Source organism: Lytechinus pictus, chromosome 14 (assembly GCF_037042905.1).
Source record: "Lytechinus pictus isolate F3 Inbred chromosome 14, Lp3.0, whole genome shotgun sequence".
In the NCBI taxonomy this organism is placed as follows: Eukaryota; Metazoa; Echinodermata; class Echinoidea; order Temnopleuroida; family Toxopneustidae; genus Lytechinus; species Lytechinus pictus.
Genome location: NC_087258.1, coordinates 20,715,001 through 20,731,798, shown reverse-complemented (window position 1 = coordinate 20,731,798; position 16,798 = coordinate 20,715,001). Strand labels below are relative to the sequence as shown.

Below are 16,798 nucleotides of genomic sequence, written 5' to 3'. Positions count from 1 at the left end.
CGTCAATTATAGCAAATGTAACACGAATGTATTTGAGAAGACACCCCCCCCCCCCCCTCCTCAACCTTTATTTTTACTAGAGACTCTCAGAATTCATGTTGATGTCTCACTGATTACCTATTAAAACTATTTACCAGAATCTGATAGTGTTAACTGTACATGTATTTTTTTTCAACCGAAATTAGCCTAGACAATTCTTGGTTTTTAAGTAAATCATCTTCATATTCCACTCTCTTCTCGTCCCCCCTCTCTCTCACACACCGAATACCCCCCCCCCCCTTCATTCTTTGGCAAGCACTGTATGTAGTTAGTATTCAGCAAGTTCAAAGTTTGAACAGACTTGATTAAATTTTCTTGTATTTAAGATTTAATGAAAAGAGAAATCCATAGATTCAATTCAAAAGGAATAATAGCTACATATATATGCTCGATATACTTCAATTCTAATCAAATATACATTAGTCGTTTTTACATAGCAAACTCTAGATTGTCCTCTCGGAACGATTTTCTCTCGTTTTCTATCTTCACTATATATATAACTCATGAAATAATCGGATATTCGTTTTGTTTCCATTTGTTTTCTATTTTGCTTTGCTAAATGCAGTCTAATACATATAGGCCTAAGACAATCGAATATCAAAATGTAGCCTTTGGATAAGATAATAAAATGATTTGCAGCTTTAGACCCCTTTCTTCTGTAATGCTGATTCTCAGTTGATTAAAGTACAAAACAAGATATTTATTCTACAGTCAGCATATTAAGAGATAAGATATATTTCTATATTTTATATTATAAAGTTCGTACTGATCTATACCTATACGATTTCCATAAGTCGACCAGGGTCCCGTAACACAAAGGTTAGCGATTGATCGTATGCTTGGTATTCATGATTAATTGTACATTGTAGTCAATTCAATCAATCGTAGAGATATTCATCTAAGATGGTTGTTGAGGTTCGTGTAACAGGCCCCAGAAGTGCATTTCAAAACATGAAGCACATTTGCTCTTTTTTTTCATGTTGAACTAACTAGGCGAGATATCACAAAGGTTAGCGATTAATCGCTAAATGAAATAGCCTATCAAGATCGTCGTTGCATGCGTATTTTGCTCACTAGACTGAATAAGAACCAATCAGAACTGTTCTTTCAAATTTGTACTACGGGGCCCTGATGTCACTGGTTATACATTCAAAATAAATTCATCTAATAGCTACGCATAATCACTAATAGTGATGCATTCATGGTGTCTTGTAATACATTATAAAATAATACAAACCTTACCGAAATTATAAAACTATAAATTTTGTAGTCAATTTACTTTTAAAATACTCTTCCCCTTTGGATAAGCAGAGTCGTTCTAAACATAGGTCATAACTATACACAAGAGAATCTCATAGACTAACCTCTGAGAGAACAGTAACTCGATAACATACATTTATAAAATATAAATCGTGATATTTACACCAGAAAATTTATTTATACATTAAATTTAAAGTAAAATTTAAATGTTATTAAAGGAAAATAACCACAGATCGACCAGGAATTGTCTACGTTAAACGTGATAGCTTGGTCTCTTGAATTATTGCGTAAATTTTTTTTTAGAACGTTTTTTTTTAAAGGCTGTATTCATGATCAAAAAATTTCGTCGTTTGGGCTGTACTAAAAAAGCTAGTTGTTATTTTTATTTTCCAGATCAATATTTACAATTATCAATTTTCATTTGATTAAACTTCCATTTTGAATTTCGAAGTTAGGGACAGTTTAGTTTTGTTATTTTTTACACAAATTTGTTAGGTACAAATTCGGGATAACGATTCAAAAAATATTTTTTTCAAAGCTGCTAAAAGGATGTCAAATTCTGGGATTTGAAGCGATCATCATACTTGAATGTAGAGAAAGAACATCGGGCATTGAACACTGAGTACACGAGCCGAATAGCAATCGTTAACTTAATCTAAAATTAAAGTGAAATCTATATCTGTATGAATTTTCTCTAAATAATTCTTAGAAAGCCTCTATACCTTAATGTAACGATAATACAAGTTTTCTAATTATACTTTACACCGTATTCAATACATTCCTATATGCAATATTATGTATATAATAATTTAGATAAGTTTGTATTTATACACGCATATATATTGGAAAATGAATATAAATTATATATTCATATCTCCACCTGTTCACTAATTTATACGAATTACTATTGCAATGGTTCCATTCCTTTTCAGAGGGACTTATGACAAAAAAGAATAAGAAATATTCTTTACATGTCTCGTAAACATTCTAAAACAAAGAAAATCAAAACCGTATATTTTCAAGACTACTGTTAAACAAAAAGAGACATTTTTACCAGGAAATATTTGGGTTTTTTTAATAACTGGTTATCAGCGGTTGGCATATCTTTCCCTCTTGGAGAAGATCACATAATTATCAAAAACAAAATGGAAGAAACGTCTGGAAGGTCCGAAAGAAATCATCTTATCATTCCATTATCCGCGATGATTTAACTGAATGATATACAATAGCGAATAGGCATGAGTATGGTGGTACGAAACTTTCGCATGATGTGAAAGCAAAATGGTCTAATACTGTGTAGAGTGTAGTCTTTCTGCTTATTTTCCGTTTATTCCCCTAATGCGCTGTAAATATTTTCATTAGTAAGTATGATAGTAATTATCTTGATTTATTTGAAATTACATTTGCAAATTGCTTTATTATATTTTCAATAAATACTTAGTTTTATTTTTATCTTTATGTTAATAAATGATAATTACAATAATAAGCACGGTATACCTGTTTGTTGCAGACTAAATGGTATATTCAATACTCGTAAAATTGGTGCAAAGTAACGTATAATTTTTACACTTCATTAATTGATTCACTTTATTTATCACTTGTATCACTTGAATATTGTCGTATTAAATACTAAAATTTTCACATTTTATCCAGCTTCTGGCTGCGAAACATACTCTTTTTTTCTACGAATTAAATTTTATTGTATCTGTATCACATTAACTGACTTTGTCATTAGGAAAAGGTTTCATATCGTAAGTAATATACATGAAGTATTGAATATCGACACGTGTTAAAGTAGATTTGTAGCAGGGTGAAAGCACGTCAGTTTCCATACTACATAGTGTGATATAAAGTGGATTACAGTGATACCTTGATGAAATATAACTTCTTGTGACAAGCAAAGGCGAGCATGTCTGGGGAGAGGGAAACCAAGTAACACCAACTCCAACCCAATGTCATATTAAGTGCTTTGAACTCAACTCTTTCCTTCAGGTTCAAACCATCAAGATCATAGAGCCTGATCACGACGCTACTATTATCCTTATCAACACTCGCTACATACACCCTGTCCTGCTCATCAACGGCAGCATACAGGTAGACACCCCGTGGAGCTTGTAGAGACTCACCAGCATTCCCATCCCTGTCATAGACCGTCACTACGCGAGGATTGGCATTACATGAACTCGTGACGATCAAACCCGTCCTGGTGGTAGATGCCTGATACGTCTTGTGCTTTGTTTGAACAGTGTGTTTAAGAGTGGATCCTGTCGGGTCATAGATATAGACTTGGTTTTCATAGTTAGTAATAATGATTTCATCTGATGGACTTTTGTTAACATTGAGATAACAATTAGTATTGTTTCTCACATGGATTGTTGCTTTCCTGGAGCCAAGGGGAGAGTAGATGTAGGCTTCTGTAGTACCAGTAGACATGCATAACCTCCCGTCCCGTTGCAACACCAGATCATAACATATCATGTCACTAAAGGGTGTGTTTCTATACTGCTGCCTTCCACCATTTGAATCAATGATATCAATACCTCGTGCATTATACCCATACCCGATAGCGACAGTGCTATTGGAGTACCGTGCCATACCCCACATCACTCCCCGTAGATCAACACACTGAATGACATCCATCTTGGGATCTGATCCTGAGATGCTCCCGAGGTCAAGACGAGTATTGTCTGCTGGTTTGAACCTCTTCTCCTGTGCTTTCTTCCTAATAGCTTCCACAGAAGTGCGATCAGTAACCTCCTTCAGCATGGCATCCAGCTCCTTACAGAACAAGATATGAGCAGATAGAGTGTCTGTCTCAAGATGACCCAGTCTGTTATTATCTACCAAAGTAATTGAACTACAAATACTCTTGATCCTCTGTCGATCTTTCGACTTCAAGACGTTGAGGTCGTCATCAAAACTATGCTGTAAGGCATTTATTTGCTCGGTGAGATTTCGAAGATTTTCTTCCAGCTCCTTGGCCTTGATGTTGTAGGCTTGCCTGACATCATCTAGTAGTGTCTGCACTGCAGTGTGTACCTCATGACGTTGTATTTCTATGTTCTGAATGTTCTTCTCCAGCTCTGCTTTCTTGTCGGCACATCGCTGGGCAAGGTCTGTCACCTACGAAATAAAAGTGTGAAAAGTAAAAACAGCGAGTTAGATCTGGAAGTATTCCATAAAGGTGAAAATAACAAGTACTAATACTATAAAAAAGAAGATAAATCATACAAAATGACATACGATATTCTGAATAGGCTTGAAGAGACAACATATAATCACAAAATTGTATGTCATATTGAAACAATAACGATAATAATCACCAATGTAGTTCAACATAAAGAATAAAGAAACGAATTAACATTTTAGATGCTGATGATGGTATTAAAAATTATTATATATCATTTTCAATCTGTATTCAACACATCTATATTGTTATTTTATTAATCAATATTCTGTTTTATATTTTTGTTTATTATATCATTATCATGACTATTGTTATTCCTGCTACCTTTAATATTATCATTATTTTATTAGTATTATTTATTTTTATATTTTTACTGTTAATGTTCTTAATATCTTGTATATCTTGATATTGTGATTATCATTATTATCGTCATCAGTTTCATCACCATCGTAATCATTAAAAAAAAACTAGTGTGATCGTTTGTGTTTTCATCATCGACATTAATGATCGTCCTCAGTAATTATAACCATTTTATATCTACATACTGTCCACTGTGTTGGGTAATTTTTGTTAGTACAAAAAAATATATACATACTTATATAATTCAGCAAATTTATTACCCAATTATTAGTTTTTATTACCCAATTTGGACAGACTTTAACTAATAGTAGTATGGATAGTATGTTGCCAAGTGATGGTTAAAAGTTGGGCCTTTTTGCCCAACCTTTTTAAGAGTGTACGCTCTAAACATGTTGCCTACATTTTTATACAACTGTTTAACCTCACATTACTGGTTTAAATATTTTTTTAAGTATTTAAACTTGTAAACAGCTAAGTTTGATTATTGATATTTGATTCTGAAAAAAAGTCTGGTTGTTTAAACTTCTAAACAACTACTGTAAGGTTCAAATAGTAAACAGCGATATGGATTTTTAAACAGCGTTTTTACTGTGATAATTATGAACAAATTTACCTTCTGTCGCAACTCCTGCTCAAAGTCAACCTGGTTCTTGATTTTGTGATTTTGATGATCAACGAGTGCGCACTTTTGACAGACATGGACCTTGCAATCCTCACAAAACATATCTTTGTTTTCTTGTTTGTGGATGGAACACTTCTCGAATAAATGACCTATGCTGACCTTTCCTTCGACGACATCATCCATGGATACGATCTCATGACCGTCAAAGAACATGGTAAGCTGTTGATGAGAATGCAGACACTTATCACACATATAACAATTACATGTTAAGCATAATGACACGGCGTCTTTCAGAGACTTGCAAGCGGTGCATTTCTGGCACATCTCAAGGACAGCATTCATCCCTCCACACTTGGCCTGGTAATCGTCTACGCATCCGTTGATGGAGACATTGAGGCGGAGATCATCGACACGGTTGGCGGACAACTTGGTGATCTCCCTGCAGAGAGGACAGACCATGTGATCAAGGTCCTGGTGGGTTAAGTCGTATTTCTTGAGGCATTGCCTACAAAATGTGTGTCCACATGAAGTTAAGATCGTCGCCTCGACAAATATATCAAGGCATAATGGACATATCAGGTTCGGTGAAGAGCTTGATGCTTTCTCTGATCCACACTTCTCAGCCATCGCTAAATAAAGAGATCTAATTAAATTCCAACCACAAGAACTATTACATTACAACGAAGCCAACTGTGCAGTTAGATACAAATTACTCGTAGTGCTACAATGGTAAAAGCACATTATTGTGAATTGAAGTAGGAACGTTCTATTAATAGAACTGGGTATTCCCACCTACCTTTGAACTTGACAGCGTTATGTATGCATAATTCCATCGAAAGAGGGAACTGTTTTCATTCGGCTTATATACAACAATGATCTGTGTACACGAAAAGGGAACTTTTTAAATTTGGTTTTGAGACAGATAATTTGTGTTCCTTTTGTAAAAAAAAGAAATTGAGTCTTACCAACATTTTTTTTTATTGTCCCGAAGTTAAGCGATTATGGGAAGAGATGAGTAAAATATTTCAACTGAATGAACTTGGCAGTGACGGTTTGAAAACAATTTTCATGGGGATATCTGGAAATACTACAAGAGTAACTTTAATAAACTGTATTATATTCTTAATTAAGTATGTTATTTTTAGTTCAAGAAAACGTGGAATATATCCAACCGTACAGAAAGTGACACATTTGGTTAAAGAGTATAGAGATACGGAATATCAAATAGCGTTTAAAAAGGGGAAGCTGGGGGTGCACTCAAGGAAATGGGAACAAATTGGTTGCTTCATGTTGTTTTTGTTTTGTTTTGTTTATTTGTTCAAATACAGATAGTTGTACCAGAGCAGGATGCATCATGTGTGGGTTTACGCGTGTAGATGGATGTGTGAGTTTTGTGACGGGGAAGAGTGGGGGGGGGGGGGTTGAGTTGAAGTGAGCTTGTGTGAGTGTCTGGGGAGAGAGATGAGGGGGGAGGGGGTATGGGGGTAAGGTGAGTGTGTAGGGACGTTTTAGGATAATAACCTTCCTCTAATTAACCTTTAAAATAATATTTTATCCTTTTTTATTCTTGTACAATTAATACGTTCAAAAGAGATTATTTCTATTCTATTCAGGGAAAAAAGCCATCTCTTACAAAGTATGGGTTTTTTTCCCGATTGATATGGGTCTTCCCCCTCTGTTTTCACATTGTAATAGAAGAGAAATTTGGCAGTTTAACTTCATTTGTAATCATTTAAAAAAATATTTGTAATCTCATTGATATTGATATATTTATTTGTTTGATTGTTTATTTATTGTATACATGCAAAGAATCTTTATTTATATGAATTGTGATTGTAAACTTATTGATTTGAAAGAGGAAGAAAAAAAAAAATAATAATAATGATCTAAAAAGCATCGTATCACTTTTTTGTATTACAAACAATGGTAAAAGCACACTATTGTGCAGTAGAAACTTCCTATAAATAGAAGTGGGTATAATAATTATATATTAATAGCATGTGTGGTGCTGGCTCCATGTGATTACCTGATGACTATGTCATCAGAATTGTTCTTCCACTACAAACTCTTGTCAGTTTTATCTATTACAAAGGTTGATTAGCCAGAATGTAGATATTCCTATTTTCAATTGGTTATCTAAATATTCGAGATTTATCGATCCATGCTGGCCTTGACATTGTTTGACTGAAGCAACACAGCCAAAAAGCTGTTTAAAACCTTTATACATACCACGCTGTTTGCTATATCAACTTTACAGTAGTTGTTTAAACGTTGTTTAAAGTCTTAAACAACAATACTAAAATCAAGCATGTATCTTTAAACCGTTTAACACCTACTGTGAGATTCATAAAGTAAACAGCGTTGTATTAAAAAAAAACCAAACTTTTGATTGGATCGTAGTGTTAGATACTGCACTCTAAAAACAAATCAGTAAAAAATGACTAGTTAATAGGGTCAGCTGGGTTTCAACTGTTATTGTAGTCATATTTGACTATTGTCAAGTCGCATTTTACGATGATATAGTCATTTTTTACTAGAATATATGTCAGAAATGTGACTTTCAGCACAACCGCGTAAACAAGATTTCATTTTGGAGGGGGCGGTAAATGCACGCGAAGCGTGCCAACACTTACAGAGCGCACGAAGCGCGCTCCCTAGGGGCTGGGTGCAGGGAGGGGGAGTTTCCCCCTCCCACCAGAGGCGCAAAACTTTTGGTGTTTCATGAATTGAAATGAGAAGGAGCCGTCTCTCTTGTCTCTAATACCCATATCAGCTCCAATTCTGTTGACTATATTGTGATTTTAAACCTTGTTTTCAAAAGTTATTGTGAACGTACAAAAAAAATTGAGGAAATTAAAATGACAATAACCCCGCGCGAAGCGCGGAAGCTAAAACGTTTTATCATTTTTTGCCATGAAAAGGGTCCCGAGAAAAGGGCATTCTCAAAGATATATTGAATACTTCCCTTGGAAAGATCAGATTTGATGACAAAGAATTTAGCGACAGTGCATATCTTTAACTCGCAAAACAGAGGAGAAGAAGTGTAGATGCCGGGATGAAGATATTCCTCCCCGCGCAGAGCAATGAAACTCTGAAATTTCAAAGGGTGGACGTTTCATCAAATTCAGATATCTCTTATACCCCATCGGCTCTCATTCAATTGATTTTCTAGGTTTATTGAACTTCATTACAATTAAATGGTGCGCAAAAGGTTGAAACTTCTGTGACTTATTGAAATTATATTTTAAAAAAGGATGCCTATATTCTTTGACTTATCCTGAAGTGCTTCATTTTGAATTACAAAGAACATAAGTGTCATTCAAAGTTTCAAACTGAGGGTGCAAAACAGGACAGGAGATGAATGTGCAGGGGAATAACATAAAGTTATTTGATAAACAATTTTGTATTTTTTTAAATTTAATACGACACGAATTTTATACCTTCCTCTTTTAAAATTAGGAACCCATTTGCCCCAAAATTATGGTTGTTTAGTAATGAGCTGAAAAGAGGGAAAAGTTGACTTTATGGAGGTGACGGCAGAAATTGATATAAAGATTTTACCTGCCCGCAGCCGACCCGACCAGAAATTGCGCGATCAATTAAAAAAAGATAACTTATTATACTAATGTATACATTTGAACTTTAACTGGCAAGAAACACATATACACTCTAAAAAAGGTATACCCAATATTGGGTAAAATAGGAACATGCATGTTGGTTGGGTAGAAAGATACCCAATATGTTGCAAATTTTACGCAATGTTGCTTTGAAATAGCCCAATTTCGGGTAAAAAAAATACCCAGCAAACATGCATGTTCCCTTTCTACCCAATTTGGGTAAAATTTTACTCATTGTTTTTAGAGTGTAGCTGAGGTGAAAAAACAGGGTTAGAGAAAGGGTAGGGGAAACAATGGAGAACTTCAATATTGTCATTTGCAGCGCGGAAGCAAAATTCATATATAAATTTAGAGCAGGAGGGAAAAGGTTTCTCTTTTGAGAAAAAAAAAAGAATAAAAGACAAAAGAAAAAAGCTACCTTTCTTCCTTTTCCTTTTCTCCTCTCTTTTTTCCTTCTTTTTATTCTTTTTGGGGACTTTTTTTGGGGGCGACCGCCCCCACTGCCCCCCCCCCCCCTGGCTACGCGCCTGTATCAGCACGGATCTAATACTAGTAGGTCCATGCGATCAGTGACTGCCATATCAGTGGCACCCAGCGGAATACTGGTCTAGCCAATTTGACTGATTTGTTTTAAGAGTGTGTGTTGGCGCTTTAATTTGTAGTTGAAATCAAACAATATTTCAATATGTAGGGAGTGATCTGGAAAATTGGAAACGTGATAATACCTAGAAAAGACAATCTTTTAAAGGACTCTTTTGGTTAAAAGGTTTTTTGATAGTTTCAATGAGAAAAGGGTAGATTTAAAGAAAGATTTAGCAATTGAAAATGACAGATTCAAAGAAGGCTATAATCTACTCAGTCTTTAAAGCACATAACGTGATATGTAGGAGCTTCGTAAAGAGAGTTACTTGTAGATTAAAGTGATTGTTTAACATTGATTTGAAAATAAAAAAATCTGAGCTAGAAGGTCACACTTGTCACCTGTGTCTGTGATATGTTACAAAAATGAAGCCCAGAAAAAATTGCGTTCTAAAATAATTATTAAGTGCTTCAAAAGTTGAAATATAAAGTGACCGGAAACACCACCTTAATTTCATCCCATACACTTATGTGTACTATTTATGCGTCTATTAGACGCCTATTTACAAAATCAGGGTTTGCCTTGTAGTTTTAGCTTTTCATTCTCAATAATGGTTGTTTTCAGGGTTTATTAGTTCTAATACATGCACTTGTACACATGTTTCATCTTGGTATAAGAATTTTTTAAATTGGCTGCTCAAAAAGTTAAACAATACCTTTAAGGCCCTGGGGTGGCCACGTATATTGGAAGTACGGGGTATTTGCGGCACTTACGGCCTCCTTTTCTTACCTTGTTAGCAGATCCCAAGGGATATCATTATCACCCTTCTTCATTCACCAACCAGCCCCCCCCCTCCCTGTTCCTAATCCCCTCATTTCAGGCGTCAGTTAAATGTTAAATTCCAGTTCCCTAGCACCCCCATTTGAAGACGGCAATCTATAGTTCTTGAATCCTTTCCTTTTCGTAATTTCAGTTCTTAATTGCTTCGAGGCGTGTTTTCAGATTTTGCCCCCCCCCCCCCCCCGCCCCCGTTGGGGATATTTAGGACGTAAAACATGTATTATTAGTATTAATATTATTATTATTATTATTATTATTATTATATTGTCATCATTATTATTGTTACCATTATTATTATTAGTAGTAGTTGTATTTATTATCATTATTATTATTATGAAAATCCATATATCATTGTTCGAAATGGACATGAAATAAAATACTCCGAAAATTTGATTTGCCCAATAAATAGTGGACCCGGCAGCCGCTGTGCAGCGCCAGATCGACGAGACTCCATCTCTTAAATTGTTGAACGCCAAACAGGGTAGCAGCAACTCCCATCTTTAAACGTCTTTTGGTCTGACACGGTCGGGGTTTGAACTCCCGACCTCCCGGTTGTGAGACGGACGCTCTACCAACTGAGCCAACACACCGGTTATTACTATTATTAGATATTGTCACACCCAAGTCAACCCAAGAGGACATACAATCAATTCTCGCAACCAATTGTCACACCCAAGTAACTCAAGAGGACATAAAATGAAATAATTACATGAACAATAAAAATACAGTTTAAAGAATTTATTAAAACTGTATTCAGGTTCTTGTAGAACGATAATTCAATGGCTTTGTTTCAGCATACAAATAAAATATAAAATGCAAGTCTTTGGAATAACATACAAAGTAACCCACTTTGAGGTGAAATAATCACTCCAGTTCAATGTTCATTGAAACTGACGAATCGTATAACTAGTTACATCATTCAATGGTGGATCTGTCTTCCCTCTCTGATTATTGTCCATAGCGGGATTTGACAGTCATAATCATGGTGAAGCCGGAGCCGGGAATGGGACCGGAACGGCTACTGGAACGGCAGTTGGAACCAGACTCAGAACCAGAATTGGAACAACGAGTGGAACGACCAGTGGAACCACGAGTGGAACGCATAGTTTGACATCTGTGACTAAAGGCAGGAAATCATCAGGAAGGCCTCAATTCTCAGCAGTAATGTTCTTGATGCTTTGAAATGGAAAATGCAGCGCTATCTGCCCTAAATTCAAGCCTAAAAACTTCAATTTTCCAACAGCATTTCTGAACCAATAAGATCCATAGGTCCTCCCTGTTTGACTTCTGAGCAGATAGTGAAGCCTAAGTGCTTGGTAAGGCAACACACCCAATTAAAAAATGTTCCACCTGTTAAGCCAGGGAGAGTGCACTGGAGCCTAACAATGCTTAATTCAGTCCCAGGCCTTAATTGTGCATAACAATGGGGATAGCATAGGGGAAGAAGGTTGAATCATTAACAAATGAATTTTGTTGAATTTATTTTCATATTCTGGCCAGGACATCTGAATGATTTAGTACTATTTAGCTATAGATAAAAAACAGTTCCAATTATGTCTCTCATAAAATGAATGATACAAGTGGTTAGTCAACTAAGAGACAAACTTTTTTATATATTTTTTTTGCCTCGCCTGCATAGCAGAGCGAAATTATCAATATCAAAATCATAACTTAAGATACAGTTTTGAAATGTCATCATAGCTTAAAAAGTACATGTATATAAACCAACTTAATGAAGCTTAAACAAAAGGGAAAGCAAGTATAACTGAATATCCTGCCCGAGTTTGAGGTTACATTTCCAGGGTCAAAGATCATAAAGAGTCAATGAACATTGGCCATGTTTGGGTATTTGTTGAAATGCCATCATTTAAAAGTTTATGGATCTAATTCTTGAAACTTGACCATAAGAGTTACCAAGTATCAGTAAACATCCTCCATGAGGTTCAAGTCACATGACCAAGGCCAACGGTCATTTAGGGTCAATGAACTCTGGCCATATTGGGGGCGTTTGTTGATTTGCCATCATAACTATGAAAGTTTATTGGTATATTTCATTAAATGTGGACATATTAATGGTTATCACGTACCACTGATCATCCTGCACAAGTCTTAGGTGATATGATTAAAATCAGATTTCATTTTGGGTCAATAAACATAGCATTTTATTGTCATATGAATGGTGTTTTTATGAATAATTATTCTATAGTCGTTTTCAAAGTCAGCATGCATGGTGCTATATTAAACGGCGTACTAATGTAGGCGAGACACTGCCAGAGGCGTACTATATTTGTATCTTTTTTTAAGTATTACTGTTTTTATGCTTCCATAGACATGCCAGATCATTCACAAATACTTCCATACAATATACTTACTTTCTCTCTCCTCTCTCCCCCTCTCTCTCCCTTTATATACCCCCCCCCTCTCTCTCTCTCTCTCTCTTCATTTCGTAAGCCTACGAGTTCGTATATAAAGATGAAACAAACTCAATTGAATTTGATTACATTCAGAATTTAATGAAATCTTGATATCAATAGAATCAATTCAAACTTCGTAAGTATGCGATTTACATGAATACTGATCAATCGTTTTGTTAGCGAGCTCTCTCACTGTCTCTCTTCTCCTAAACAAATGATAAAATCACTTGACTTTATGATATCAATTATGCAGCTGTAGCTATTGTAGTGGTGATATCGGATTGATGTGTATTTCTACATTATTGTTTGGTTTGGTTGGGTTGGGTTTATTATCAGAATAACACCAAGATAATATAGAGTGTACATGAAGAATTACAAATGTGAATATTATTCAGAGTCATTCATAATGATGCTGTTCTTCCTATAGAGGTCTAATCACAGTTATGAGAGCAATAATGTGACAATATACATGAATAAATGAATAAAACGTTTTTGGGTATACATTTAAAAGCAAAATAAGCATGACACATTGAACGCATGATAAAGAAAGCATGTGAATAATTTACCGTAAGCCCCTCTTTACCCATTAATAAATAAAATCATTCTAAAAATGAAATATATGTACATGACACATACTTATGTGACATATATACATAATAACGTTAAAATACTAAATTGCCAATTCAAAGAATAACTCCACTGCATGCAGTTCCCCTCCAAAAATATTTCAACAGAAGAAAAGCTCATTTAGGACAGATACGTACAAGAGTGATCCTTTAATTTCATGCAGGAAATACAGTATGGAACCAAAATGAAAGTTCTATTAAAATGTCACCTACTTTTGCCAAGTTTTAAACATACCCCCACAATATACGTTATCTGCAGACGAGGAATATTCAACTTTTAATGGTGCATGCGACCATGCATGATTGTCATGAATTTCACTTAAAAGGGATCTTTTATCAAAGCATGTTTGATAATTTTGTCTTGCAAAATGAATATTTGTTCCTTTTCTCGATCCGTTTTCAGATTGATACTCGAATCCCTTCCCAAAGTAATAAAAACCAATGACATTGGTAGCTAAGCGAAAAACAAGTATTTTACAATCATATTGATAAATGGAAACATAATTCAAAACAATTATTGTTACTAAGAAATGCTATGAGCGTATCATTTCATTTAGGGATTCTCAATTTAGACTGCTGCTCTCATTGTGCCAAGTTCCTTAATTTTAAAGGCACAAGTTAACGTTATAAACTTGAACTAAAAAAAAACAAAGGAGAGATGAAATATGTACATGGATGCCTTTCTATCAACTAAAAAACTCTGAAACAAAAAATTCAAAAGAAATGCTTTTGATACATTAAAATCGAAAATTTTGTGTAATTTCTATCGTGCCGATAATAATAGAACACATAGTGTATGTGATGAAATAAATATGGTGTTTCCGATCACTTTATATTTCACTTGTTTGAAGCACAAAATAATGATTTTCGGACTCTATTTTTTTTATTTTTTATTTTATTATTTTATTTATTTATTTTATTTTATTTTATTTATTTATTTATTTTATTTTATTTTTTTTTTTTTGGGGGGGGGCTTCATTTTTGTAACATAGCACAGACACGGGTGATAAATGGGACCTCGCAGCTCAGATTTTTTTGTAAAGTCAATACAATGTGAGCAAATGCCTTTCACACAAACCAATGTATATACCATGGATATGAATCATCAGTACTTGCTCAGGTATGAGCCAAAAAAAAAACAAATAACTGGTGTCACCTGATAGTGAGAACTTTAGAATGCCAACCATTATATTACAAAAAAAAACTTATTCATACTTAGAAATGTAACTTTGACACCTTTTCTAAAATGTAACATTTTGGCATATAAATACACAAATTAAGCAAATCTTCAGACATTACGGGAGAGGAGGGCATCATAGAATTGATATCATCATGATCATATTGAAAAAAAAACCGGGGTAATAATAATAGCAGGGCCCGCTAGGAGAACAGTTTTCAGAACTGACGTGGCTTCCCTGGGTAAATATACCTATATCATTATTATTATTATTATTATTATTATTATTATATATGGTCATTATTCTTTCTCAAACAATATATTTTTATGTAGGGGTCCCATTATTATTTGGAATAAGCTCCCTCAAAATATCAAACAGTGCAAAACTGTACAAAGCCTTAAAAGACATTTGAAAATCCACTTAATGCAGAAATTATAATACTAATGGTATACTGATATAGATTCAATTATTATATTCATGTTATGTTTGTTTGATCTGTATTTCCAGTCTGCATTTATTTTTATTGTGTTGTTTTGTGTTAATTTCATGATCATTAATTTAAAAGTTCTTTGTCACTTTCTGTGATCCATCGACTATTCTCAAATATTCTTACTTATGTTAAAATGTATTTTATTTGAAATATCCATATTTCTTGATTTGTATGTTTTTTTTGTGAAGATTTATGTAAATAAAGTTTCAATTTCAATTTAAAGTAAATAATAAAGCGTGACTCATATTTTGATATCATCATGATCATATTGAAGAAAAAAAACACATAATGTGACATAGTGTGAACATGAAAATGAAAATGTACAAATTTTATGTTAAGCAAAGTGATTTTTTATTTTGATCTTCCTCATAGGAGACAACAGAATATACTCTACATAGATTTATAGCTTATCATATCTCATATAGGCTTATGATCAAATTCAGAAACTAATAGAAAAGTTCGTTATGCCAACAATTGATCATATATATACAGCTTATCATATCTCATATAGGCTTATGATCAAATTCAGAAACTGATAGAAAATTTCGCTATGCCAACAATTACGGCACATATATACAGCTTATCATATCTCATATAGGCTTATGATCAAATTCCAAAACTAATAGAAAAATTCGCTGAGCCGAACATTTATGACTCATCGCTTGAATAGTCATTAACTGATAAATAACATTTAAAAAATATGGTAATGGATATGTACATTCCACGATAACTATTAGAATATGAAATATATATATATGTATACAATGTATCGATTAAATCATTAAAATTCATTTTGCCTGACCATCGCTATCAGAATACCAGCCCACCTGAATAGTCATTAACTGATAAATAACATTTAAAAAAATATGGTAATGGATATGTACATTCTACGATAACTATTATAATATGGAATATATATATGTATGCAATGTATCGATTAAATCATTAAAATTCATTTTGCCTGACCATCGCTATCAGAATAACAGCCCATGTGACACATGTAACAGTATCCCGTTTATGTGATTTATTCAACTGATAACCTATAATGTATATTCAGTTAGAGGGCGCTCTCATTATGAGTAATAAAATACCCTTCCTACCTGTAAGAAATCTCTAACTACTCTATGATGTTCGAGTCAAGTCAAACCACTTAACAACCCAACCACAACATGAAACAACAGAGAGTGAACATAATCGAAATGTACAAATTTTACACAGTCACTAAGCAGTAAAAAAAAAAACATTGTTTAAGTATGTCACTCTAACAACAAGTTGTTTAAACTTTTTTTGTAATTGTTTAAACTTTTTAAACAATTTCTTTAAAAAGTTTAAACAATAGTTGTTACAGTGATGGGCTTAAATAACATGCTTAAGATTTTAAACAGCGTTTTACCATGTATGTTATATTGGAGCTTATTTACAAAGTGATTACACGTTCACATTGCATTCTTCATTAGTAGTAGGAGATAACAAGGGGTCATCATCATATGCATTATAATGATCAAATTCAATAGAAAAGTTCGTTGCGCCTAACAACCGATTAAATTATGAAGTCATTACAGGATGAAATAAACATATAGAGAAC

At 34.0% G+C, this 16,798-nt stretch overlaps 2 protein-coding genes across 2 annotated transcripts in view; both read right to left on the bottom strand.

The window, feature by feature from the left end:
* Positions 1 to 391: 391 nt before the first annotated feature.
* Positions 392 to 6,131, bottom strand: LOC129276487 (E3 ubiquitin-protein ligase TRIM71-like). The gene is made up of 2 exons (XM_054912865.2): positions 5,460 to 6,131; positions 392 to 4,422 (listed from the first exon to the last, which is right to left on the bottom strand). Exons 1-2 carry the CDS (start codon positions 6,093 to 6,095, stop codon positions 3,157 to 3,159), a joined length of 1,902 nt encoding a protein of 633 aa, XP_054768840.2. The 5' UTR covers positions 6,096 to 6,131; the 3' UTR covers positions 392 to 3,156.
* A 9,413-nt stretch (positions 6,132 to 15,544) lies between these two features.
* Positions 15,545 to 16,798, bottom strand: part of LOC135156623 (E3 ubiquitin-protein ligase TRIM71-like) — a 7,838-nt gene continuing 6,584 nt past the window's right edge. The window contains exon 2 of the mRNA XM_064109389.1: positions 15,545 to 16,798. This exon is cut by the window's right edge and continues 2,270 nt beyond it. The gene's annotated coding sequence lies outside the window, so the exon portion shown is untranslated.